Here is an 18,721-nt window from a genome sequence, read left to right as displayed (position 1 = left end):
GGTTCAGACTTGAGAGAACTTGAAAACTTTTATTCGATTTGAAATGTTGGCAGAGGAATTGGGTTGAGCAGAAAGTGAAAAGGGAAAAGGTTTGCTAGGCTAGGAGCTTCTAAGTTTGTATTTTTGTTTTGTGTTTGGAGGGTTCTTCCAGATACACAGCTCAATGAAGCGCTTGGCGACAGAATTGGGCAAGAAGAGCAAAGGAAATGGACCATTGGGTTTATCTTAAAACATATGAGTGAATATGGAGAAATCCTGAGGGTCAGTCACTGGGTAATATCATGTAGTATAATTAGAGAATAATTCTGAGGTCATTCTCAAATATCATAAAGAAATCTAATTTCACATGGGGTTGGTTGGTTGGCTGGATGGATGGATAGAAACATGCAATGTTTTCACAGTGAATCATTGAACAATGTGAAATCTTTATTGTGAACAATTTTTATACACAGTTACTTTTTATACCATCATCCAATTCTATGAGAAGAAGTTTGAAAAAAGCATGGTTTAAAACATTTTAGTAGTAAAATTTGCAGAGCTGCAAAACCAACAAATACACAATGTTAATTTGTTGTCAGTCATGCAAGCATGTTGTCTCCAAACTCTACACACACAAGTCCTGCTCTAAGACATTTCATGCAGTGTGGGATGACCTCCTCTCACAGCTGAGTACACACATTCTGGTGGTGATTCTGTTCTCTTCTTTACACCTTTTGTCTTCCTTGTAGAGAAATTAAGAGCTACATAATTGACTTCATCTCCACGAGCGCCCTGCAAATAATTATTTTGCATTACTGACTGTAATAAAGCACATTATTAATGTCATGTTCGAGCTTCGCCAATTGATATCCCCATTTTGAGTATTGCCATTTTGTCCCATCCTGCTTCCACTTTGTTACTTCACATAAAGCATTTCAAAATGTATCGTCACACCATGGAGTGACGCATTTTTGGTGTGGTTAAGTATGTTGTTGAATTGTGGTGATAGTGTATCAGACATATACTTTAATATAATTTTACCATAACTGAAATATGCAACTCATTCTGATTTATTTTAGTTCTGATCCATGTTTGGGCCAGATGACTTGAAATACCATCATCCGATTTTATGAGAAAAAGTCCGTAATGTCTATATCACATTAAAGCAGCAGTGAATGACCTAGATGTTACTTATTGAACTAATAGTGCAAATTTTGTATTGGCAGACCATGGGTATATTATATAAATAACTGATTCTTGATCAATACAAATCACATGATAGAGAACAATGTTTTATACCTAAAAACATCAGGTAAGAAACAGACAAAACAATAAAGGTACAAAATGGCAAAGGTGTGCAATAACCAATATCCTGTAGTTCCAGTAACCCAAAGTTTTGTTTTATAATACCGTCACACTTGCTCATGATGAAGTTTATAATTAAAATTAATCAGCAATACCTTCACTGTAGTAATACCATTCTCCCTAATGGTATTACAACCTAATACCATTAGGTAGAAAGTCTGAATTGTCTTGAAAATTTACAATAAGTATATTCGTCTTTAAATTTGACGCATTGTGGCAATCAGACTTACTGTGTCACTTGGTTGGTTTCCCAATGTCTTCTGTCGTCCAGACAGACCTGTATTTGCCCCTGTCAACAGAAATAAATCTGTCAGAATGAGCCAAGATTAAAACTAAGATTCACTAGAATTTATCGCATCATGTTCTGTGAATGTACAAGTGAATGTTTTTTATTTTCTTTTTGGCTTTGTACAATTTTATCTGTAGCAAATCACTTTTTCAGTTTTCCAATTTATCTTATTCTGTTTATTTAAAAAAAGATATATAAGAGATATATAACATATACAGGCACACACTCACACACACACACACATGCATAAATATGAAACAGGAAGGTTCATAATTAAAACCCGGATCTATCTAGCAAAACGCAATATATGCGCACATGCTGTCAAACATTGCTGCCCTCAACAGTAGACTACAGTACTAAACTTTGGTATTCTACCACAAAGAAAATAGGTTGCAAATTTAGTTGCAAAGCCTATCAGATTTCTAAATATAAATATTTCCCTTCTCTAAACCTTCAGAGTATTCTGAAATTACCTAAAACTAATGCAGCTGTTAATTTTCCGATCAAGGTTTTATCAAAGAGAGAATCAGGTCAGGCTAAATCACATCCACTACAGCTAGGAAAAAAAACTTTCAGCTTTAACTATCAAATAGAAAATTTATATTGTATCAAAATGATTGCACAAGTTAATAAAATAGGAGAAAATAAATTAATACATATGTTTTACTGACTAGGCACTTGAAATAGTTCTAATAGTATACATTTGAATATGCTTAAATTTAAACAAACCTTAATACCCTGATAGAAATAACTCAAAATGTCATGTATCTTTGTTATTGGAAGAGTTCTGTATATGACAAACCTACCTTCCAAATGTCCAAAAACTTTTTGTTTTATGTAGACAATAAGAGAAATAATTAGCGTCACACAGCACGCCAACAGCACACTAAGTACAAGAACAGCTGGATTGAATTGTGAACCTGAAGGAGCAAAAAAGACAAAGAAGAGACTTTTAATACTCTATGTATTAGTAATAATTACACTGAGTTTTTTCAAGCACTCTGAGATCAAATGGTTAATGTTCAGTTAACTAAGTCGAGCAAATTAAGTTGGACTTAAATATATCATATCAGAGAGGTATGAAGTCTTTAGTACATAAGAGTAAAAAAGGGGAATTGTTTGTCCTGAGCATTTTGCTTTTACTTTCAACCAAGAAAAGAAATTCTAATATTACAATATGCAAGAAAAAGCATACTGCAGGAAACAAATTTTGTCAGACATTGTCAGACGTTGTCAGTTGTCTTCATCAGATAATCTAAATAATCAACTTTTCCTTTTCAGTTGAAATATCTGAAAATCGGGAAGGAAACCTGATACCTACTGCATAATCTTTCAAAGAAATTAGGTATTTCTAAATCATACTCAAATTTGTACTATTTATTAACAATTTCAGCATTTAGCAGTTAAGATACTTCTTTGGACGTTACCTCAAAATGCATATGATTGATCATACGTACTCATCTCTACTTTAGTTCCTTCTCCAAACAAGATCTTTCCACATGTGACCACAGCACAGTAATATATCCCAGTATCTGAGGAGTCCTGTATAGTTTTGGACAGCTGGGAGACACAGCTTCTATTACTACTCCTGTTCTTCTGGGTGTAAATAAAATTTAGATGTGATTCTCCAAATCCAGCTCTGAACCAGTACACATTGTAATCAGATAGATTATGACTGGTGTTGTCTCTACTGCTGGAGAGAAGAGAACAGTGGAGATTAACTGTGTCCCCCTCCTGGACTGATGTCGTTTCTGGAGTTTGTCTGACATGAGTCAGTGTTTGACTTTTGCCATCTAAAATGTAATAAAAAAAAATAAAAATAAAAAAACTGTTAGACTATTACATGGAAATCTTGTCTGACCTAAAATTAGATGTTTGTTATAACATAACAGAGCTTACCGTTTACGGCCAAGTATATTCCCGTAGAAAATCTCTGAAAATAAGCAGTCCCACTTTGACAGAAATATGTTGCTTCATCCTCTTTAATGATATCCTTGATAATAAGAGAGTATTGAGAATCTCCTGCCGTAAATTTAAAGCGATTGTCAGGAAATTGTTCACTCAGTTCCTGTTTGTCTAAAACTGATGTAGCAACTGTCTGGAGCATATGTCCAAGCGGCTGCTTGTACCAGTAGAAGAAGTTGCCATCCTTGTTAGAACCTGGACAACGCAGAGTAACATTCCCGCCAACTTCAACCACTTTCAAAGGGATCTTATGAGGAACCTCATTAGTTTGAGTCAGAGCTAAAAAGAGAGGTAAATGTTAAATATTAGCCATACATGAGACACTGTACTGTACAGAGAAGCTCTTTAATTTATTAAAATATTTTATGTAAAGCTGTATACTTACATGCTGCTGTCAGAAGAATCAAAGCAGTGAGTTTTCTAATCATTGTGACAAAATGCATTTTGCAGAACTGACAACTTGCTACTCAAATGAAGGTTTACTCAAAATATCTTCAGTCTGTAGAGTGAACACTGTTGTGATTGGCTGAAAAGTGGAGAGTGCACTCCCTCTAATGTTACAGCCTATATGGGCTGCTCAAACATCCCTTAATGATCAGCGTTATAATCCTCTTTATTCAAATATCAATTGAATATAGTGGCTGATAATGTTTTTATGTGAAGGTTTAGTTTTTAATTGTGACAATTTCTCAACACGATGTGGTTTTTATGTCTAAAAAAACTGAAAGATGAATTGATTCAATTGTAAAGTGATAGCATGTAGTATTTAGATAATTTAATACTGAAAAGAAGATTGATTTATCCCTACATTGAACACTGAAAGGGAACCTTGTAAATTTTTAAGTTAAATATAAAGTTTAACCAAAGATTAAAGAGGTTCAGGAAAAGATCCATCATGGGATTGTTGGGTTCAGACTTGAGAGAACTTGAAAACTTTTATTCGATTTGAAATGTTGGCAGAGGAATTGGGTTGAGCAGAAAGTGAAAAGGGAAAAGGTTTGCTAGGCTAGGAGCTTCTAAGTTTGTATTTTTGTTTTGTGTTTGGAGGGTTCTTCCAGATACACAGCTCAATGAAGCGCTTGGCGACAGAATTGGGCAAGAAGAGCAAAGGAAATGGACCATTGGGTTTATCTTAAAACATATGAGTGAATATGGAGAAATCCTGAGGGTCAGTCACTGGGTAATATCATGTAGTATAATTAGAGAATAATTCTGAGGTCATTCTCAAATATCATAAAGAAATCTAATTTCACATGGGGTTGGTTGGTTGGCTGGATGGATGGATAGAAACATGCAATGTTTTCACAGTGAATCATTGAACAATGTGAAATCTTTATTGTGAACAATTTTTATACACAGTTACTTTTTATACCATCATCCAATTCTATGAGAAGAAGTTTGAAAAAAGCATGGTTTAAAACATTTTAGTAGTAAAATTTGCAGAGCTGCAAAACCAACAAATACACAATGTTAATTTGTTGTCAGTCATGCAAGCATGTTGTCTCCAAACTCTACACACACAAGTCCTGCTCTAAGACATTTCATGCAGTGTGGGATGACCTCCTCTCACAGCTGAGTACACACATTCTGGTGGTGATTCTGTTCTCTTCTTTACACCTTTTGTCTTCCTTGTAGAGAAATTAAGAGCTACATAATTGACTTCATCTCCACGAGCGCCCTGCAAATAATTATTTTGCATTACTGACTGTAATAAAGCACATTATTAATGTCATGTTCGAGCTTCGCCAATTGATATCCCCATTTTGAGTATTGCCATTTTGTCCCATCCTGCTTCCACTTTGTTACTTCACATAAAGCATTTCAAAATGTATCGTCACACCATGGAGTGACGCATTTTTGGTGTGGTTAAGTATGTTGTTGAATTGTGGTGATAGTGTATCAGACATATACTTTAATATAATTTTACCATAACTGAAATATGCAACTCATTCTGATTTATTTTAGTTCTGATCCATGTTTGGGCCAGATGACTTGAAATACCATCATCCGATTTTATGAGAAAAAGTCCGTAATGTCTATATCACATTAAAGCAGCAGTGAATGACCTAGATGTTACTTATTGAACTAATAGTGCAAATTTTGTATTGGCAGACCATGGGTATATTATATAAATAACTGATTCTTGATCAATACAAATCACATGATAGAGAACAATGTTTTATACCTAAAAACATCAGGTAAGAAACAGACAAAACAATAAAGGTACAAAATGGCAAAGGTGTGCAATAACCAATATCCTGTAGTTCCAGTAACCCAAAGTTTTGTTTTATAATACCGTCACACTTGCTCATGATGAAGTTTATAATTAAAATTAATCAGCAATACCTTCACTGTAGTAATACCATTCTCCCTAATGGTATTACAACCTAATACCATTAGGTAGAAAGTCTGAATTGTCTTGAAAATTTACAATAAGTATATTCGTCTTTAAATTTGACGCATTGTGGCAATCAGACTTACTGTGTCACTTGGTTGGTTTCCCAATGTCTTCTGTCGTCCAGACAGACCTGTATTTGCCCCTGTCAACAGAAATAAATCTGTCAGAATGAGCCAAGATTAAAACTAAGATTCACTAGAATTTATCGCATCATGTTCTGTGAATGTACAAGTGAATGTTTTTTATTTTCTTTTTGGCTTTGTACAATTTTATCTGTAGCAAATCACTTTTTCAGTTTTCCAATTTATCTTATTCTGTTTATTTAAAAAAAGATATATAAGAGATATATAACATATACAGGCACACACTCACACACACACACACATGCATAAATATGAAACAGGAAGGTTCATAATTAAAACCCGGATCTATCTAGCAAAACGCAATATATGCGCACATGCTGTCAAACATTGCTGCCCTCAACAGTAGACTACAGTACTAAACTTTGGTATTCTACCACAAAGAAAATAGGTTGCAAATTTAGTTGCAAAGCCTATCAGATTTCTAAATATAAATATTTCCCTTCTCTAAACCTTCAGAGTATTCTGAAATTACCTAAAACTAATGCAGCTGTTAATTTTCCGATCAAGGTTTTATCAAAGAGAGAATCAGGTCAGGCTAAATCACATCCACTACAGCTAGGAAAAAAAACTTTCAGCTTTAACTATCAAATAGAAAATTTATATTGTATCAAAATGATTGCACAAGTTAATAAAATAGGAGAAAATAAATTAATACATATGTTTTACTGACTAGGCACTTGAAATAGTTCTAATAGTATACATTTGAATATGCTTAAATTTAAACAAACCTTAATACCCTGATAGAAATAACTCAAAATGTCATGTATCTTTGTTATTGGAAGAGTTCTGTATATGACAAACCTACCTTCCAAATGTCCAAAAACTTTTTGTTTTATGTAGACAATAAGAGAAATAATTAGCGTCACACAGCACGCCAACAGCACACTAAGTACAAGAACAGCTGGATTGAATTGTGAACCTGAAGGAGCAAAAAAGACAAAGAAGAGACTTTTAATACTCTATGTATTAGTAATAATTACACTGAGTTTTTTCAAGCACTCTGAGATCAAATGGTTAATGTTCAGTTAACTAAGTCGAGCAAATTAAGTTGGACTTAAATATATCATATCAGAGAGGTATGAAGTCTTTAGTACATAAGAGTAAAAAAGGGGAATTGTTTGTCCTGAGCATTTTGCTTTTACTTTCAACCAAGAAAAGAAATTCTAATATTACAATATGCAAGAAAAAGCATACTGCAGGAAACAAATTTTGTCAGACATTGTCAGACGTTGTCAGTTGTCTTCATCAGATAATCTAAATAATCAACTTTTCCTTTTCAGTTGAAATATCTGAAAATCGGGAAGGAAACCTGATACCTACTGCATAATCTTTCAAAGAAATTAGGTATTTCTAAATCATACTCAAATTTGTACTATTTATTAACAATTTCAGCATTTAGCAGTTAAGATACTTCTTTGGACGTTACCTCAAAATGCATATGATTGATCATACGTACTCATCTCTACTTTAGTTCCTTCTCCAAACAAGATCTTTCCACATGTGACCACAGCACAGTAATATATCCCAGTATCTGAGGAGTCCTGTATAGTTTTGGACAGCTGGGAGACACAGCTTCTATTACTACTCCTGTTCTTCTGGGTGTAAATAAAATTTAGATGTGATTCTCCAAATCCAGCTCTGAACCAGTACACATTGTAATCAGATAGATTATGACTGGTGTTGTCTCTACTGCTGGAGAGAAGAGAACAGTGGAGATTAACTGTGTCCCCCTCCTGGACTGATGTCGTTTCTGGAGTTTGTCTGACATGAGTCAGTGTTTGACTTTTGCCATCTAAAATGTAATAAAAAAAAATAAAAATAAAAAAACTGTTAGACTATTACATGGAAATCTTGTCTGACCTAAAATTAGATGTTTGTTATAACATAACAGAGCTTACCGTTTACGGCCAAGTATATTCCCGTAGAAAATCTCTGAAAATAAGCAGTCCCACTTTGACAGAAATATGTTGCTTCATCCTCTTTAATGATATCCTTGATAATAAGAGAGTATTGAGAGTCTCCTGCCGTAAATTTAAAGCGATTGTCAGGAAATTGTTCACTCAGTTCCTGTTTGTCTAAAACTGATGTAGCAACTGTCTGGAGCATATGTCCAAGCGGCTGCTTGTACCAGTAGAAGAAGTTGCCATCCTTGTTAGAACCTGGACAACGCAGAGTAACATTCCCGCCAACTTCAACCACTTTCAAAGGGATCTTATGAGGAACCTCATTAGTTTGAGTCAGAGCTAAAAAGAGAGAAAAAAATAATTAAAATTTTTAAAAGAAACCAATCACAGAACTTTGCAATGCTTAACTCAACTGAATAAGTACATTCCTCTATATGTTGTCTATCAAGTAGAAACATGCTGCATAAATGTGGTACTTACAAGCTATAGTGAGAACAACCAGAGCAGACAGTCTTTTGGTCATTGTCGCATCAAAAAATAAACAAAAAACACTAGTCTAACACTGATGATTACTTCCTCTCTAAGTGAAGTTGTAGTCTCAGGTCTTCAATGTGTTCAAAAGGCAAATTGTTCTGATTGGCTGAAAGGTTGGAAGTGCACACCCTCGGAAAATAGGCCAATCTGTGACTGAATTTAGTAAAACAAGTGAATCAAGTTTTAGAAAACATAAACGTCCTAAACAATTTTGTTAATTTTGATAACAAAACTAAAAGACAAATAAATGTAAGGCACTGCAAAAAATTCTCTGATAAATCATTTTAAATAAATTTTTTAAATTAGATTTCAAAGAAGTCTGATATTTACACTGAAAATTAACCCAATACAAATATGTTCTTAATTATTTTTGCCATAATGTACCTCAGATATTTTCATAACAAAGCACAAATTAACAATATTTCTGTTTCTATATGAACATAACTTCTGGACCTCTAATTAAACTTCATGTTCATATGGCAATGGCTCGTTGATTTGTCGTTGATTTGAAAAGCTGAGCTTGAAAAGAAAATGAAATGGTCAAAAAATAAATTTTTACAACCAGTCCCTGATTTTTTAAGGCAGTTCACTCTCAGTACATCTAATCTGTCGTACCAGACAGATTAGATGTACTTTGTTTCCAAAGATGGCGGTGCGCGTAGACGCAGCGGCTTTGTGCTCACCGACCCAAAGTTTGTCTTTTCCACTTTGCTCGGTTAAAAACACCTACAACCGACAAAATTTACTGGCCATTGGTCAAGCAATCGGGGGAAGTCTGTCACAGGAGCTTTTCCGTGTCCACAACAACATTCCGGTCGATATTGCACGGACACCGGGTTCTCCCTGGATTACAATCCCAGTATCTACGACAGGGCGACGGCGCAGAGATCGTAAACAAAAGAGGGGGTGTCGCAGCAGCGTGTTAGCGAGGCTCAGGAAACAGCCACACAAACCATCGCTACCAAGCATTTTTCTCTCCAACGTGAGGTCTCTCGCTAACAAACTGGACGAATGGAAGGTGTGGATTGCAACTGACAACCTCATCCGGGAATGCTGCATTCTGTTGATCACGGAGACGTGGTTAAATCCAACCATACCGGACCCGGAGATCGAGCTAGCAGGCTACACAGCACACCGGCAGGACCGATCAGCGAGCTCCGGTAAGAAAAGAGGAGGTGGACTATGCGTTTATGTAAATAACAGCTGGTGTACGAACCCCACAGTAGTTGTTAGCCACTGTTCTCCAGGCGTGGAGTTCATCACAATTAAATGCAGACCCCGATACCTCCCACGTGAGTTTCAGGCCATTCTACTCACTGCGGTTTACATAGCACCGGATGCTAACGCTAGCTCGGCCGTGGGACTCCTGCATGATACTATCAGCAACAACCAGAACAAGTACCCCGAGGCTGTTCACATTGTCTCTGGGGACTTTAATCATGCTGATCTGAAATCAGTCCTTCCCAAATTCCATCAACACGTAAAGTGCACAACCAGGGGTGATAAAACTCTGGACAAGCTGTACACAAACATCAGACAGGCATACAGGGCTAAACCCTTAGCACACCTTGGCCAGTCTGATCACGTGTCCCTGCTACTGATCCCTGCTTACACCCCCCTGCGGAAAGGTGTCCCAAGTACAACCTGGACTGTCACCATCTGGCCTGAGGATGCCTCTCACCAACTACAGGACTGCTTCCAGAGAACTGACTGGGAGGTTTTTGCACATCAGGACCTGGAGAACTACACCTCAGCAGTCTTGGACTACATCAGGTTCTGCACGGACAATGTCACCAGGAAAAGACTCATGAGGATCTATCCGAATAGGAAACCCTGGATGACTAAGGAGGTCCGGGGCCTCTTGAAAGCCAGGAACGCTGCTTTCAGGTCTGGGGACAAAGCACTCTACAGTTCTGCCAGAGCCAACCTGAGAACAGGCATCTGCCAAGCTAAGGCATCATACAGAGGGAAAATAGAGAAGCAGCTCAGGAGCAACAACACCAGGTAGGTGTGGCAGGGTGTTCAGCACATTACAAACTACAGATCCAGCAACCAGCCATGCACGGAGGGAACCACTTCCCTGGCAGAGAAGATGAATATCTTCTTTGCCCGCTTTGAGGCGACACCTTCCACAGCTCCATCACAGCTGCCTGTCCACAGCAGCTCTGCTCTCACAGTAGAGGAGTGTGAGGTGAGGCAGGTGATGAGGAAGGTGAACCCAAGGAAGGCTGCGGGACCTGACGGGGTGTCGGGACGGGTGCTTAAAGACTGTGCAGACCAACTGGCTGGAATCTTCACAAAGATTTTTAACCAGTCCCTGTCTCAAGCCACTGTCCCTCCCTGCCTAAAGTCCTCTATCATTGTCCCCCTGCCAAAAAGAACCAACATCAACACCCTGAACGACTACCGTCCAGTGGCACTCACACCGATCATCATGAAGTGCTTCGAGAGACTGGTGCGGAGTCACATCCTCGCTGGCCTGCCTGCTGAGCTGGACCCTCTCCAATTTGCCTACAAAGCAAAGAGGTCCACAGAGGACGCTGTATCCACAGCACTTCATGCTGCCCTGACCCACTTAGAGAAGCAGGGGAGCTACGTCAGAATGCTCTTCGTGGACTTCAGCTCAGCATTTAATACTATACTTCCCCAACGTCTGGTGTCCAAGCTAGCAAACCTTGGGCTCCCATCAGCCACCTGCAGCTGGATCCTGGACTTCCTAACAGGTCGCTCCCAGAGGGTCAGACTGGGCCCCCACACCTCCACTGCTCTGAGCCTGAACACCGGATCGCCACAGGGTTGCGTGCTCAGCCCACTTCTCTACACCCTCTACACTCATGACTGTGTCTCCAAACACCTCAGCAACAAGATCATAAAGTTTGCAGATGACACGACTGTTGTTGGTCTCATCTCAGGCGGGAAGGGGGAGCTGGAGTACAGGGATGAGGTGAAGCGGCTGTCAGAGTGGTGCAAAGTCAATAACCTGCTCCTCAACACCTCCAAAACAAAGGAGCTGGTGATCGACTTCAGGAAGAACAAAACGGACATCCAGCCTCTCACCATCAGTGGGACCTGTGTGGAGAGGGTCCCAGTGTTCAGGTTTCTGGGCATGGAGTTGGAGGACAAGCTAACCTGGAGCACCAACACCAAGGAGCTGTTGAAGAAGGCACAGCAGAGACTGTACTTTCTGAGAATACTCAAGAAGAACCGTCTCCCCTCAGACCTGCTGCAGGCCTTCTATCACTGCTCCATAGAGAGTGTGCTCACGTACAGTCTGTGTGTCTGGTACGGCAGTAGCACATCTGCGGACAAGAAGGCGCTCCAGAGGGTTGTTAGGGCAGCAGAGAGAACCATAGGCTGCCCCCTCCCCACTATGGAACAGATTTACACTTCCAGGCTCCACAAGAAAGTTTTGGACATTTTAAATGACTCTTCACACCCTGACCATGGTCTCTTCCAGCTGCTGCCATCAGGCAAGAGATACAGAGCAATAAAAACCAGGACAAATCGCCTAAAAAACAGTTTTTACCCGGTGGCAATCATGGCACTAAACTCAAAGACTCAAAGGCATAAGAACTTCTGCTCTTGACAACATGTAATTTCTGTAAAATGTAAATTCTGTTGCGACACCTCCAGGCGCTGCAACCATCTTCTGATGTCTCTTTATTTCTCATTTTGTACTATTTATTTCTTTATCTTTGTATATTATATATATACACATAACCTGCATCTTAACTCGAGTCGAGCAAATCTCAATCTCATTGTAATCTGTTGATGACAATGACAAATAAATTTTATCTTATCTTATCATTAAAGTAGTTGGCTTCATAGAATCTGGAAATTGTTCATGGCTGGTCACATCAACAAAACGTGTGGCCATTTCACAAAAAAAAAAACATCCTCTCTGAATGAAAAGAGGTGATTAACAAGATGATTAACCCTGCCAACAAACCAGGATGAGAATTAGCTCCTCTAATTAGCTTGGAGGTTAATGATTCACAAATGCTGCTTGAATGTGCAGTAATTGATTACAACATGTTGGCAAATATGAGAGAAGATGATTGTATTGGTCTGTGCTGTGTTAAAACTGGTTCAGATTATATTAGATTAACCAGAACACAAATCAAGCACAATATCACATGTGGGGTACCTAAAGGGGAGCTTTTTTTAGCATTTATTTGATCCTACAACTTCAGAACATAGGGTACCACATCATCTCCCACAATAGTCTGCTGTTAACATTTCTGTGCCACTGCTTGACCACAGTCCACATATTTATATATATATATATATAGAGAGAGAGAGAGAGAGAGAGAGAGAGAGAGATAACAAGATGTTTGCCCCAGTGGTGTACTACAACATGGCACTTAGTTGTGCTTAATACACACATGATGCTTATAGCGGGCAACCTAAGCAATATAAATACTTCATATGTGTGGCAATATTACTAAAACTACTGTATTTTTCTGACCATAAGCCGCTACTTTTTTCCCATGCTTTGAACCATGCAGCTTGTAGCCCGGTGCAGATTTTTCTTCAAAGGCCAGGGGGCTCTTTAGCAGGAAGTGAATCTTTGGAAGTCAAAATTGTAAATCAGAAAAATCATTTCTGTTCTAAATGATTTTCATTTAGAACAAGCACATGCTAGCTAGCAGCAGGCATGACGGAGAAAAGTTTTCAAACTCATTACCCCTCATCATGGAAACAACACAAAGAAGTGCACATGATGCTGCTTTTAAGTTGAAGGCTATCGATCTGGCAGTGTAGATCAATAGCCGCTGGATGTAAACTCGACGTGAATGAATCCATGGTTCGGCGTTGGAGACGCAGGGCTGCATCCTTAATAGCAGATTTATTAAGGCTGCGTTCTTGTGGAAAACCGAGAGCGGATGACATACCAGCAGCATTTAACCCGGGGCAGCTTTTATATGTTCTTTTCCATTTTTTTATTTTTTTTTTTAAACTTTGTGGGTGCGGCTTATAATGAGATGTGCTCTATACTCCGAAAAATATGGTAGTTCATTTTGTAATTTTTTTTTACTTTTATTGGGTTACTAGTAGTGTTGGGAGGTTTGACTGTTTTCAGAGAGCTGCCGCTCGTGTCATGGCTGAAAAACAGTTCTTAATTTAATATCATCTGTAGCCTCACATTTTAGCTAAACTTGGCAAATATGAATATTTAGTGTGCTAAATCTTTTTGCACTCTGCATTTTCTTAGAAGACTTTTACTTGCCTGATTGTATGTATTTGTTCTGTTACAAGAGCAGGCATTCTTACTTTTATGAAACATGCTGCTTCCTTTATGGAAGTCAGTCTTATTCATGGTTTGCTTTGCACTTTCCTCCTCACTGCTGTCTGCAGATGAATTCTCCAGTTGACTGTCATGTTTCCAATCAAAATCGTGAACAGGGCAGAGAACTGTGACAGGAAAAAAAAAGTAGAGAACCAGTTCTTCTGATTTGTTTGACCATGTTCCATCAACCACAAATATTTGGCCTGTACTGGTTGCAGAGATATTTCTCAGTTCCATGTCAATTGGGAAGCAGAACCTGATTTACATGACAGACATTCCATACTTTATAGTTTTGTTGCTTAATTATATGTACTACTTATCAGGTCTGAACCATCGTTCATGCTGTGAATTAAGAAAGTGACAAGCTGGAAATGCTACTACTAGAAATGTAATTTGTACTCATTTTAACTAGTCTCTGTTTATGCACTGCCTTAATGGCTAAAAAAAATATTATTCCATCATTGAAACATAAAATAAAATTCACCAAATGTTTAACTACACTATATAAACATCATGTTTAAATTTTATTAAATATTCAACAGACTTTACGTACTTCTTTTCAACCACATTGGCCTGCAAAAGATGGGATTGTTCAGATTTTTAAAACAAAAATAAATAAAACTGAGAATTTTACACACAATTATACTTTATTGAATAAGATTACAGACATAAAGAGAAATAAGAAAGTGGAAATTCTGCCTGTCTAATTTAGTACTATACATGTTCACTAAGGCACAAAGCCAAAGACAAATATCTTGCAACATTTAAGCAGACAGCTTATTGTCGTTTTTACAAAGCAACATTAGCATTGAACACAAACAAAGCTTACAATGAAAATATTTTAGGTATTTCATTCATGCACAATAACTGATATTCTCTTCCCCATTATTTCAGTCAGTAGTTGTTGATAGACGTTGTTTCTTTTCTTTCTTCTTCCTAAAAGAAACTTGTAGAAAGAAACTCAGTCGCACTCTCAGAAAAATCATATTTGCATCCTTAAAACAATTACTCAAAGAAATATCAGAAATGGACACCGAATATATACCCAATAAAAGAGAGCATATTTCATAGGTCTAATGTTGCTTTTCAATGTCAAAATACAGAAAATAAGAATTGCAAGTTTTGTGTAAGCAAATGCATAGACACTTGAACATGCTTGTGTTACTATAGGATGTTTTATTTAGTAAAATAAGTTGCAAGATGTGAAAGTAGAAATACTCTATGTTGATGAAAATTCAGTTTTATAATTTGAAAAAAAAAATTGACCAATAGTCAAATATAGACTATAACATGTTTTGTAATATTCTACCAGCATAAATGAAAGGTTTTGTAATAAACTGTAACAGTTTATAAACAAAATAATAGTCTTACCTTTAATCTCTGGAGAATAAAAGAATTGCGATCACAGTCACACAAAGGCATAACAGCACACTCAGGACAATGAGAACAGGTTCCACAGGTTTACCTTACAACGGAGAGAAAAAAATAATAATAAAAATAAATAAATAAATAATTCATCTATCCATCCATGCTTTTTTTACATACCTATCCTGGCAGAGTTTTGAGGGGGCTTTGTACTTACGCTAAAATTGTATTGATGAAAGTTATGTTAATTACTAAAATAATCTAACACAGTTTCTCTGTAATTCTATTTCTCCCTCCCCAAGTGCAATATATAAGTAAAATTGCGATTCATAAGCACGTAGACAGAAAACTGTACTAATCAAGAGCTGATCGTTTAGTAATGACATGACACACAGGTGTCAGGCAGTTCCCAGAATTTAAAATTTTGATTAAAAAAATTCAAAATTTCAAAAGAAAAAGATATACCAATTTCAGGATTAGATTTGTTAGCTCGTGGAAAGCAGGGGCAGTTTTCAGTTTGACCAGAAGCGTTGAACAGAGAAAAACTGTAAAAAATTCAGTTAGTGCTTCAAAATACATAGAATTTGTAATACATACTTGTTTCTACTTTAGTTCCTTCTCCAAACAGGATCTTCCCACATGTGACCACAGCACAGTAATACATTCCAGCATCTGAGGAGTTCTGTATAGTTTTTGACAGTCGGTAGTCACAGCTCCTTTGCTGAGCATCACAGCTGTTTTGGTTAGTATAAATAAAGCTTGAATGAGAGGCTCCGAATCCGACTCTGAACCAGTACACATTGTTTTTAGCTGGACATTGACTGGAGTTTACAGACGTCTTGGAGAGAAGAGAACAATGGAGATTAACTGTGTCCCCGTCTTGGACTGATGTTGTCTCTGGAGTTTGTCTGACATGAGTCAGTGTTCGACTGTCATGATCTAGGATGCAGTAAAAATAAATAGATTGTTAATAAAGACTATATTATGAAAATCTTGTCTGGCCTCTTTGATCTCTTTGAATAACAACAGAGCTCACCGTTTACGGCCAAGTACATCCCTGCAGCAAAACTCTGAAAATAAGCAGTCCCACTTTGACAGAAATATGTTGCTTCATCCTCTTTACTGATATTCTTGATAGTAAGAGAGCACTGAGAATCCCCCGCTGTTAAATTAAAGCGACTGTTGTTAAATTGTTCATCCAGTTTTTTTTCTGTCAAGCTTCCTGTGGCAACTGTCTGGAGCATATGTCCAAGCGGCTGCTTGTACCAGAAGAAGAATTTGCGCTCCGTCTTTGTAACTGGACAATGCAGAGAAACATTCCCGCCAACGTCAACCAGTTTCAAAGAGATCTGATGAGGAATTTCATCAGTTTGACTAAGGGCTGGAAAAAAAAGAAGATAAATGTTAAATATCAGCCACGCATTAACTGCAATGAGATGCTGTACTGTACAGAGAAACTCTTTAATTTTTAAACTCTTTTTTAAAGGCTGTATACTTACTTGCTGCAGTCAGAAGAATCAAAGCAGTCAGTTTTCTAATCTTAGTGACAAAAGGCATTTTGGAGAACTGACACCTTGCTACCCAAAGAAGGTTTACTCACAATATCTTCAAAGTCTATAAAGTGAAAACCCTTCTGACTGGCTGAAAAGTGGAGAGTGCACTCCCTCCAATACAATGTCTACATGTTGTTACATCCTGCATGGGTTGGTCAAACATGCCTTAACGCTGAGTGTTATAATGCTCTTTATTTAAATATCAATTTTTGGAGGGACTGCTAATGAAAACCAGACTTCTTGGCTAACGGTGGCATATTATGTGATGCACATTATCCCTTTTGAAATATACAACAATAATAACGACAATTTAATGGGATGTTAAAAATATTACCAGGCACTACACTACACTTTATGTGCAGGTTTAGTTTATTTGTGATAAATTCTCAAAACAAAGTTGACTTCTGTCCAATAAAACTAAATTATTATTTTTGTGATACCTTGTATTATTTGGAGAATTTGATATTGATTTAAAAAAAAGGAATATTCACATTTTCACATTATGATTGTTAATGTTTCAGCCATGAACACAACTGAAAGAATCAGATTTGTATCAATCCACCTTTGAGCAGAATTTATTTTCTAGAAAAAAGGAGGTATTTTGTGACCTTTTCCACAAATTATATTAATGTTTCTGTTTAGAATGAACACTGAAAGCGGACAAAGTAAGGGTTTAAGTTTTATATAAAATTTAAATTGAGGTCTGAAACAAGAGGAAAATGTATAGCTTGAATTCCCAGGACTTCAGGTTCACTGAAACTCACCTGAGCACCTCAGACAAAACCCAAAACCCTGAGCATCACAGAGCCTGGTAGATTTATTAAGGTTTCTAAAACAGGGGAATTTTTTCCTCCCTATGCAAACAATTATGGAGATCCTGACTTCATTTTCCAGGAGGACTTGGCACCTGCCCAATGTCGAAAGTACTAAAATATAATGTAATGACCATGGTGTCAATGTGCTTCATCTGACCACCAAACTGGTACCCGCCTTCAACAAGGCTCCGTTGTACATGGCTAATAAATAGTTTATAGACATTTTATTCATTCTTCTATAAAACTTTATTAATCATTAATAACAGGTTATTCATTAAGGGTGAGAAAAAAAAACTGCCTGGTTTCTTACCAAAAAGTGAGCCAAATCTATTCACTTATGTATTTCATCTATAGTTATTATATTAAACATTTCAATCTAAGTTACTTTCTAAATCTAATTCTTTAGTATATAATATTGTACTCTAACACTGCATTAGAAGTATCTACAACTATCAAAAGGAGCCTTATTTTAAAGTGAAAAACATTGCACTGTTTATTTTCACTGTTTATTTTGACTATCAAACATTAATAAATGCCAAAGGGAGCCTTGTTGTCAAGTTTAAAACGTGTTTTAATTTCCCTATGGCTAATAAAGGTTTATAATGCCAAGAAGGAGGCTTATTGTAAAGTGTGCAGCATAACAATTTATTTATGAATAATAACCATTTATAAATGCCAAAAGGGATCCTTACTTGAAACAGGCTGTCATAATGACTGAACATATATAAATGTTAAAAGGAGCCTTCCTATGATGCATAAAACATGTCACCATTTATTTATAACAAATATTTGTAACAATTAAATTGACCATTACTATAATAAGTGTAAAGCACAATCAGTTTTTAAGCATTTCAAAAAATGTTATGTTAACTAAACCTACATTAAGGACACAAAAACTATTCCAAAATCCACCATACAAAATTAAAGAAAAAATATACATTAAAAATCACTTCGTCTGGAACAGTGCATCTGTGTTGCTTAATCAAAGTAAATGCATTAATACAAAGCAAACTCTTCAAAAACATTAAAAAAAAAAACTGACAGAAAAATCTCTTAGTTGTGTGGAAACTAAACATATAAGTAAACAATCTTTGAAAATAGCGGGTTTCACATATATCTTC

At 36.9% G+C, this 18,721-nt stretch overlaps 3 protein-coding genes across 4 annotated transcripts; all 3 read right to left on the bottom strand.

Moving 5' to 3' along the window:
• Nucleotides 1-407: 407 nt before the first annotated feature.
• LOC114138679 (uncharacterized) lies at nt 408-4,858 on the bottom strand. The gene is made up of 6 exons (XM_028008065.1): nt 3,984-4,858; nt 3,533-3,877; nt 3,091-3,426; nt 2,440-2,553; nt 1,575-1,633; nt 408-771 (listed from the first exon to the last, which is right to left on the bottom strand). Exons 1-6 carry the CDS (start codon nt 4,039-4,041, stop codon nt 625-627), a joined length of 1,059 nt encoding a protein of 352 aa, XP_027863866.1. The 5' UTR covers nt 4,042-4,858; the 3' UTR covers nt 408-624.
• A 54-nt stretch (nt 4,859-4,912) lies between these two features.
• LOC114139642 (uncharacterized) lies at nt 4,913-8,164 on the bottom strand (the record flags this gene model as incomplete). The annotated part of the gene is made up of 5 exons (XM_028009683.1): nt 4,913-5,276; nt 6,080-6,138; nt 6,945-7,058; nt 7,596-7,931; nt 8,038-8,164. Coding segments are annotated over 5 exons (783 nt in total), but the record flags the coding sequence as incomplete, so codon positions are not given.
• Nucleotides 8,165-14,491: 6,327 nt separating this feature from the next.
• On the bottom strand, nt 14,492-16,856 carry LOC114138818 (uncharacterized). Of its 2 annotated transcripts, none has more exons than XM_028008240.1 (5): nt 16,732-16,856; nt 16,269-16,613; nt 15,830-16,171; nt 15,239-15,332; nt 14,492-14,813 (listed from the first exon to the last, which is right to left on the bottom strand). In XM_028008240.1, the coding sequence occupies exons 1-4, from the start codon at nt 16,787-16,789 to the stop codon at nt 15,241-15,243; spliced, it is 837 nt and encodes a 278-aa protein (XP_027864041.1). In that variant the 5' UTR covers nt 16,790-16,856; the 3' UTR covers nt 14,492-14,813; nt 15,239-15,240. The 2 variants fall into 2 exon arrangements, with proteins under 2 accessions (XP_027864041.1, XP_027864042.1); XM_028008241.1 differs by having other exon boundaries at nt 14,492-14,803.
• Between the last annotated feature and the right edge of the window lie 1,865 nt (nt 16,857-18,721).

Source organism: Xiphophorus couchianus, chromosome 23 (genome assembly GCF_001444195.1).
Source record: "Xiphophorus couchianus chromosome 23, X_couchianus-1.0, whole genome shotgun sequence".
NCBI classification, from domain to species: Eukaryota; Metazoa; Chordata; class Actinopteri; order Cyprinodontiformes; family Poeciliidae; genus Xiphophorus; species Xiphophorus couchianus.
The sequence above is the reverse complement of the archived record's forward strand: the minus strand, read 5'-3'. Positions and strand labels throughout refer to the sequence as shown.

Excerpts from the sequence above, each read along its gene's own strand:
- LOC114138679 (XM_028008065.1), bottom strand. The coding sequence starts at position 4,041 with ATGCATTTTGTCACAATGATTAGAAAACTCACTGCTTTGATTCTTCTG. Across the intron at positions 3,427-3,532 it reads AATATACTTGGCCGTAAACG|ATGGCAAAAGTCAAACACTG; the intron begins GTAAGCTCTGTT and ends ATTACATTTTAG. Across the intron at positions 2,554-3,090 it reads AGGAACTAAAGTAGAGATGA|GTTCACAATTCAATCCAGCT; the intron begins GTACGTATGATC and ends TTGCTCCTTCAG.
- LOC114138818 (XM_028008240.1), bottom strand. The coding sequence starts at position 16,789 with ATGCCTTTTGTCACTAAGATTAGAAAACTGACTGCTTTGATTCTTCTG. Across the intron at positions 16,614-16,731 it reads GATTCTTCTGACTGCAGCAA|CCCTTAGTCAAACTGATGAA; the intron begins GTAAGTATACAG and ends TTTTTTTTCCAG. Across the intron at positions 16,172-16,268 it reads GATGTACTTGGCCGTAAACG|ATCATGACAGTCGAACACTG; the intron begins GTGAGCTCTGTT and ends ACTGCATCCTAG.